The sequence below is a fragment of the Callorhinus ursinus genome, unplaced genomic scaffold (genome assembly GCF_003265705.2).
Source record: "Callorhinus ursinus isolate GAN/ISIS: 27379988/994484 unplaced genomic scaffold, GSC_fseal_2.0 scaffold9, whole genome shotgun sequence".
Lineage (NCBI taxonomy): Eukaryota > Metazoa > Chordata > Mammalia > Carnivora > Otariidae > Callorhinus > Callorhinus ursinus.
The window spans coordinates 64,598,719-64,606,854 of NW_027397071.1; the positions used below are offsets into that span (position 1 = coordinate 64,598,719).

The following is an 8,136-nucleotide window of genomic DNA, read 5'->3' on the forward strand; positions in this document are numbered from 1 at the left end:
GGGCAGCCCACTAGCCCCCCTTTCAGTCAGGAGCCCCTGGTCCTGCTCCTCTCGGAGATCTTGAAGAACTGTCCGCCGGGGCTGGAACAGCGCAGCCAGGTGCGTCTGTGTGGAAGGGGCGCTCCCTCCCAGTAAGACAGGTGCGGACACACAGGTAAGTGGGGGCTGGGGGCAAACTTGTGGGGAAGTGGAGGGAAGACAGCAAAGGAGTCAGGAACCCAGGAGTCTGACCTCTAATGTGTTGTGAAAACACGAGGGAAGGCGGAAGAAGTTTGGAGCCAGTCGAGGAGGCGGCTTGAGAGCGAAGGTCTGGCTTCCGAAGGCTCGGGGCTCACCAAGAAGCTGGGGAGGGAAGCTCACTGGAGGCGATGAGCTCCGGCACTCGGGACCCCATATGGCGCCGGCGGGAGCGCCCCGAGGGGGGCTCACAGGTGAGAGTGGGGGGAGGGGGGCAGGGGGGCGGTCCTGTGGAGAGACCGCGGGAGTGTGCCCGGGATGGGGGCAGCCAGGCGTCACAGGTGCGCTCGCTCCCCGAGCCGAGCCGAGCGGGGCAGAGACGGGGCGCGCGGGCCGGGCCGCTGCGGCGGCTCACAGGTAGCGCTCGAGCCCCGGCGCGTAGCCCGGCTGCCGCAGGTAGGCCTCCCCCGGGCCAAGCGGGCCGAGCGTGGCGGCGGGCCCGGCCAGCGCCAGCAGGGGCTCGGCGGGGAGCGGGCCGGGGCCGGGGTGCGGCGCGGGCAGCCCCAGGCGCTCGGGGCCGGGCGAGTAGAGCGGCGGGGAGGCGGCGGCCGGGCAGGGCGGGAAGGCGGCGCCGGCGTCGGGCGCGGCGCAGCAGGGCGGCTCGGGGGCGCCCAGCCCCGCCAGCTCGGGCTGCAGGCTCACCAGGCTGTCGACGCTGAAGAGGCGCGCGGGCGGCGAGGGCCCGGGCGCGGCGGAGGGCGGCGGCGCGAGCAGCGCGGGGCCGGGCGCGTAGGGCGCGTAGGGGAAGGGCGGCGGGCCGGCGGCGGGCAGCGCGGGCAGCTCGGCGCGCTTGAAGCGCTTGCGGCGCCGCAGGAAGCTGCCGTTGTCGAACATGTCGGCGGCCGCGGGGTCGAGCGTCCAGTAGTTGCCCTTGCCCGGGTTGCCCGGCTCGCGCGGCACCTTGACGAAGCAGTCGTTGAGCGTCAGGTTGTGGCGGATGCTGTTCTGCCACTTGCGCGGGCTGTCGCGATAGAAGGCGAAGCGCTCGGTGATGAAGCGGTAGATGGCGGCCAGCGTGAGGCGGCGGCCCGGGGCGTGCGCCAGCGCCATGGCGATGAGCGCGATGTACGAGTAGGGCGGCTTCCCGCGCTGCAGGGGCCGCCGCCGCCGCCGCCCCGGGCCCGGCGCAGGGGCGGGCTCCGGTTCCCCGCGACCCGCGGCCGCCTCCTCGGGCTCCGGCCCCGGCTTGGCCCCGGCCTGCGGCGACGGCGGCGGCCCCGACGGCGCGACCGAGGGCAGGGCCGGGAAGCCCGAGAAAGCGGCGGGCGGCTCCATGTCGCTGCGCCCGGTCATTGGGATGCGGCTGCCCCTGCCCGCGCAGCTCGGAGAGAGCAGGGGCCGCCGACCCGCCTTATATGGACACGGGCCCCCCCACCCCCGTCCCCCCCAGCCAGGGGAGAGGGCTCGGATCTTACCCCGCCGGCCAGCGCCTCCTCCCTGATTTGCTTCCCCAATCCCCTTACTAGGCTCACAGCCCTCCGCCACCTACATGTCGCCCCTCCCTTGGTGTCTTCCCTTTGGGTCAGTCCTTCCAGATCCAACCTCAATCCTTTCCCCATCTCCATCCGGTCGGTCCGGTCCTGGCCCCATCCCCCTTTCCGCCTCTCCCTCAACCCCCTCCTCTTTGGATCAATGCTAATCACAAATCCGCTCACTCAGTGTACTCTTTGGGGGCCCCCTCCCCATTATGCTCCTCCCGGTCCCGTCCTCTCCATCATTCTCTCCTAGCCTCCTCCAGGTCCTTCCTACCCAAGCTGGGGTAGAGATGAGAGCCACCCAGGACCACCTTACCAGCCTTTGGCATCCTGACACCATGCTGGTCTTGGACATTAAAAGAGTAGGGTAGGGGGAAATGGCAGAGTGAGAAGGCCAGCTTTGTCTCAGGAGAGTATGTTTGGTGGTTCCAGGGTCACCATCTCCTCTCTCTGCTACCTCCCACACAACCCTGTCCTGTCCAAGCCATTTGCAAACATCCTTTGAAAAAACAAAATCCTGAAAAGTGATCAACTAGCATATTTGGGGACCAGGGGACTGGCTGCTTTAAAATCAAGGGCCCCCAGAAAGTCCATAAGTTGGAGTTGCCTTTCCGGCTGCCTCTTCTCCCTGCCCCTTCTGTTTTAGAGAAAGGGCTTCCTTTCTCTCTCTCTCTCTCTCTTTCTCTCTCTCTCTCTCTCTTGCGCGCACGCTCTTTCTCTCACACACACACACACACATAGACACAGCGTACACACTGTGGAGATGCACAAAACAGAGGCCTACACAACCCAAAGTTCCAAGGACCAGTTGCTGGGTCAGAGAGAGACCCCCAAGTGTTTCCACTGCCTGGAGATCTGAGAAAACTGCTTACTGACCCAGAAATGCCACACTCACATCTCATGGGGAGGGAGGGGTATCTTAGCGGGTTTTATTAAAAACTCACTCTGGGAAACACCACCTACTACCACCATCCAGAGGTGATGTCTCCCTGAGCTTATTTCAGGAAATCTCTTCAAAGTGACAGGGGAGCCAGACCTAGCTTGAAGGGCACCAAAGGGTGAAGAAGGCTTGCCTTAAAGAGGCTTGTCTTGGGGGACAGGCAAGATCAAGGGAGCAGGGCTGGGGGTAGGTGAGGCAAGTGAAGGGCCCAAGGCCAAAATTTAAGGGGGCACTGACTCTCAGGGTGGTGTGAGTGCAGGACTGGCACTTGAGCAGGGCCTCCTTAAATTGGGGGCCCTAGATGCCTCATCCCAGTTCTGGCCCCAATATGGAGAGCCGTGGGGTACAAATGACCGAAGCTAGCTACTGCAGGCCTGTGGCCAAGGGCTTCCAAAACCGACCTGGAAGCTCAAGGCCCCCACTCTCCAGCCGCATAATGTAGCAGCCACCATTACTGAGTATTTCATTGGCAGCAAACTCGTCACATGCATTACCTCACTTCAGTGCAAACATCTTGTGAGGTCAGTGCTGTTACAATCTCTGTTTTGCAGAGAAGGAAAATAAGGCTTGGAGAGGTTAAGAGACCTTCCTAAGTTCACACAGCTCATAGGTAGCAGGGCCGGAATTAACCCCTGAATTCAGAGCACCAGCTCCATGACTCTCCTAAGAACACCATATTTTAAAGGTGCGACTGTAGAAATGACTTCGTCTAGAGTTCTTCCAGCTCTCAACAACTGTGGCTGCAGAGTTGATGCCTAGCCTCTCTCCTGACCTCCAGCTCAGCATATCCAGTATACACTGGACATCAGCCTGAACCCCGTGCACCCTCAACCCCATTGCAGCAAATGGGCCCTTGCCCCTCACCACCCAGAACAGAAATAATCAACATCATCTTGGGCTCCTCCTCTTCCCCCATCACTCCCTCCATCCCAGCAATCTGCAAGTCCTGTCAGTGCCCTGTGGACCCCAAATCCACCCCTCCTTCGGGTGTCCTGGCCTCAGTTTAGCCCACATCACTCAGCACTTCCATGCCAGACCCTTGGCCAGCGCTCAGGGAAGACCAAGATGAAGAGATTCTTGATCTGGTGGGCAGATGGACACAGACAATTACTGCTATGGGAGAGGTGGGCAGAGGGGAAGGAGGAGGTGACACTCAGCAACTGAGAGCCTACCCCCCAACCCTACAATCGTGAGGACCAGCCTGGTTTGTAGGCACACAGTTTCCGCCCCTGTGACCTCTCCACATTGCATTGTGGAGAACTCCTGCCTGAGCACAGGCCTTACAGAACACAAGACAGTGCGGGCGCCATGAACAGCTCACGGCAGACAAGACAAGCAACTGCAGCAGCAGGGAATCCAGCTGCAAGAGCCACGTGACCTGGGGCCAGATGTTCATTGGAGCCTCAGTTTCCTTACCTGCCAAATGGGGGCAATAATGAGCCCTGTCCACATTGTTATGAGATTCAGATGAGATCATATATGAAAGGTGCTTGACCCACAATGGCACTTGGTAACAGGAGGTTTTTTTCCTGCATTTCCAGTATTAAAGCAGGAAGGGAAGGAGAGAGGCAGTCCAAGAAGTGATTTCAGAGCCTGCATACTTTCAACCGGGGGCAGCATAATCCTACAGCTGGACTCAGGCACAGAACCAGAGCCACAGTCTTTCCCACCTTTCCTTGGGGCCAAAGGCCCCTCTGAAGGCCCCTACCACAACCTGTCTCACCCCTATGGATTTGGTAGGGGTGGGGACGGGGTGGGGGGTTATGGAGAGTGGCTCTAATTACCTTCCATGGCTGACTGTAATTTTCTTGTACTTTCAATTTGCCAATCCATGTGTAGAGCCTGGGACATAGTATATGTTCAATAAATGATAGTGAATGTGCACTTAGCTATGCTAATCCTGGGGAGGGTGGGGGCAGGGAATGGGGCCAGAGGGGTGAGAACCCAGACTTTTCCAGTTCTCTGTGCCTGCCTGGCCCCCTCCATTGGGCCTGCTTCCCGGAGCCAAGCAGGCCGGTGTCGGGGGTGGGGGTGGGGGTGGGCAAGGGCTAATCCGTGTTTTCAGCGTGGCTGGGCCCTCTTTTCATAGGCCCTGGGCCGGACGGGATGCGACTGAGCATCCGGGCATAAGATGGCCAGTGAAGGCGGCCCCTTTCTCATGGGCCTGGATTCCAGGCGGCCCAGCGTCTGAGTGGAGCCCCTGGGGCGGGAGGAACACAGTGGCTGGGCTGGGCAGTCCTTTGTCTGACCACGCTGGGTGGATATTCAGGCTGGCAGGAGGGATTAATGGCCAGGGATTGGCCCTGGGGCCGGCCTTCCCACTGCCCTTTGGAGGCCAAAGGCCCAGGTCAGGGCACACAGCGTTGATGGCTGCCTAGATAGGAATGGAAATTCCCACCCTGTCCAAAGCTGTTAGCATCAGCCCCCAAGGCTCCCTGCCCCCAGCCCCACCCCTGCAGAGGCACCATGAGCCAAGATGGGCTTCGAGGCAAGGAGCAGAGAGTGGGGGCCAGACCTTCCCAACCACTCTGCCTGGGAAAGTCCTTTCAGGTCCTTGCTCTGAGATTCATAACCCCTCTAGGAGGGCCCATGATTGCCACTCCACAGCTCTGGGGAGAGAGAGCTATGTTAACTCAGTGAGAGTCCATGGGGCCAGCCTGAGCTGTCATCAGGCCTCATAAGGCTTCCTGGAATATTCCTCAAATACCCCTAGAGACCACTCTAGAGTCATTTATTCCTTAAGCCCTTCATCATGGCATCCACGGATCCCATAGCCCAGAGGCTGCAGAAGGGGCTCAGGAACCAAAGAAACTCTCAGAGACACCCCACCCCACCCCAACCACCCAGGGCTTCTGAGGGCTGCTGCAGGGCCTCTTCCCTCTTACCCCCAAGACTAGAGCTACCCAGAATACTGCTTCTTCCTCAGGAGCCTGGGGCAGATGCTTCCAACCTGGCTGGGGGTGGTTGGGCCCCCATTCTGGTGTGGCCTTTTCTGAACCAGTTAATGAAGGCAGCAGCCCCAGCCTTACGCACAGGGCCTGACCCTGGGGTGTCTTCTGGGCTAAGGGACCTGAGCCAGGCTCAGGAAAGGGAATAAGATCAGGCCTGTCTCTGGGGAGAGCATCAGAGAACAACCCAAGAGGAGGATGCCCTTCTTTGTGACTCTTCATCCTTCAAGCACTTCTATTCAGCAAATCCTAGGATCTGTGTCCAGGCTGCCTCGGGTGCTGTATCGTTGATGAGTCAGACTGTTCTTGCCTTCACTATGCTCAGGAGGGTGCAGCCACACAGACACTCCCCATACACAGTGGTCGGTGTGTGATGCGGGCAGAGAAGGGACTGTGGGGGCACAGAAGAGGGACCTCAGCCAGCCTGGCAATGTCAGGGAAGCTTCCTGGAGAGGGTAAAGCTCCAGTGGTCCAGATTGGCAGGCCCCAGGCTGGATTAGGGCTCCTTCTCTGCCCCCATCCTCTCTGTCACTGCACTTACTGACTCTTCATGGATCTGTTTCCCACACTAGACTATGCATTGAGGGCCCGTACAGATCTCACTCCTATGGGGATCCCGGGCACTTAGTACAGGGTCTGACACAAGCTGATGGTCTATAAATACATATCACATGGCTGGAAGGACAGCTGGTTACCAGAACAAGAAAACTGAAGGTACGAAGATCTGAGAGCAAGAGAATATGGCCCATTCCAGAAAGTCCAAGATTTGCCATGTTTTTCGACCAAGAATTACATGAGTGAATATATGTAAAGTTCTTGGGACACTGCCTGGCACACATCAATGTTGTGTGTTAGCTGTTGTTTGTTGTTTGTTGCTGTTACTATTATCATTCACTGTAGCTCGTAGAGAGTGCCAAGGGACGGAGACAGAAGGTAGACGGGGTCAGACTGTAGATGACTATTTGCCAGGCTAAGGAGCTCAGATCTTTCCAGACAACAGGTAAGCCTCGAAAGTTTTTCAGCAGGGGCGTGACATGGTCAGATCCCTTGTTGCGATCACTGTGGCCACAGAGAGCCTACAGAGGGAAGAGGTTGGAGGCTGAGACCAGATGGGAGGCTGAGCAGACGGTGAGGTGTGAACCAAAGCTCTGGCTCTGGGGGAGCATCGGACCCCTCATTCCTATTCAGACCAGGACAGAGAGGGACCGTCCAGCCGTCCATCTCAGACAGTGGCTTAAACATCCACTGCCACACAGTCCAGGAATTGGCCATCATCCCGTCCATCACCATGGGCCCCTCTCTCTCCCTCTCCGACCACCTGCAGTCACCCAGACCTGTCAGTTCCCAGCAGTCTCTCTCAGATCCATCCTCTGCTCTTGTCCCTCTGTCCTAGCGGTTGTTCAGGCCAATACCAGTTCTCACAGTGCCCAGGGCAGTTGCCTCCTGGCTGTTCTCTGAGCCTCCCCCTCCAATTCCATCTCTCCTCAGCAGTTAGAGCGACACCCCCTCTGCAGCCCCGCTTGAGCACCTTCAGGGGCCCCGCTCCCTGGCCCCCATCGGGAGTCAGACTACACTGTTGGGAAGGCCAGCTGGCAGGTGCCCCCATGGCCGGACCTGCGGCCCCACTGCTCCCCAGGCCCCCGCGCCCGCTTCCCCTCCCCATACACGCATTCTCTGCAGAGCCGCTTGCTTTCAGCCAAGGTCCTCTCCCGCTCTGAGCCTTTGCGAACTGAAATGAGCACAGCCCGCTTTGCCAGCTTCAGATATAAATACAGCCTCATTTATTTTTCCAACCAGCCCCTTGATCTCCTAAGCCTTTTATGAACAAGACGTGCCATTCTCCCCTCTGAGAGACACCCCCTGGCCGGCCTGGTGTACTCCTCCTTGTCCTTTGCGGATCACTTTCAGAAGATAACCATTTCATCCACTAGGACACATTTCCCAGTTTCCCCTTCCTCACCCTTCCCCAGGCAGAAGGCCTGCCAGCGCCTCTGGCCCGACCCTACCCAGAGAGACTTGAGCACGTGCTCTGCGTCTCCCTCCCTCTGTGCCCAGTTCCTCCTCGGACCCGATGCCAGGCTATAGGTGGTGCAGCTCTGTGAGCATTGTTGAGTGACTGAGGACCTGGCTGAGTGAACGAAGGAACGAATGAGTGATACATGAACAACTAACAAATGACCACACATGTCTGGAAAGGTAGAAGATCTTGGTGCCTGGTTTCCAGCTAGGAATCTGCCTCCTGCCTCCACTGCCTCTCTGCTCAGCCCTGCAGCCCTGGGCCAGGACCCCCCACGCGGTCCCTGCCTCTGCCTGGTCCAGACTCGGTTCAGGCTCGGACTGAGACCATGTTGGCTCAGCCCTGAGGGTGTAATTCCAGCCACTCCTAAACCACGCCCCCGGCATCTGAAGTATGTTCACTGTCATTTGGGGCTGTCGGCTTTCTGTGTTCTGCCATCTACCTCGTCCCCCACCCTGGGCAATCTCAGGGCTCACAGGCCTCCCTGCTTCTCATTTCTAGGGACACTGAGGGGGACTA

The 8,136-nt window shown here is 59.1% G+C and overlaps 1 protein-coding gene across 1 annotated transcript; it reads right to left on the bottom strand.

Moving 5' to 3' along the window:
- Positions 1-588: 588 nt before the first annotated feature.
- FOXE3 (forkhead box E3) lies at positions 589-1,530 on the bottom strand. Its single transcript, XM_025871867.2, has one exon. It carries the CDS (start codon positions 1,528-1,530, stop codon positions 589-591), a length of 942 nt encoding a protein of 313 aa, XP_025727652.1.
- Positions 1,531-8,136: the final 6,606 nt, after the last annotated feature.

Excerpts from the sequence above, each read along its gene's own strand:
- FOXE3 (XM_025871867.2), bottom strand. The coding sequence starts at position 1,530 with ATGACCGGGCGCAGCGACATGGAGCCGCCCGCCGCTTTCTCGGGCTTC.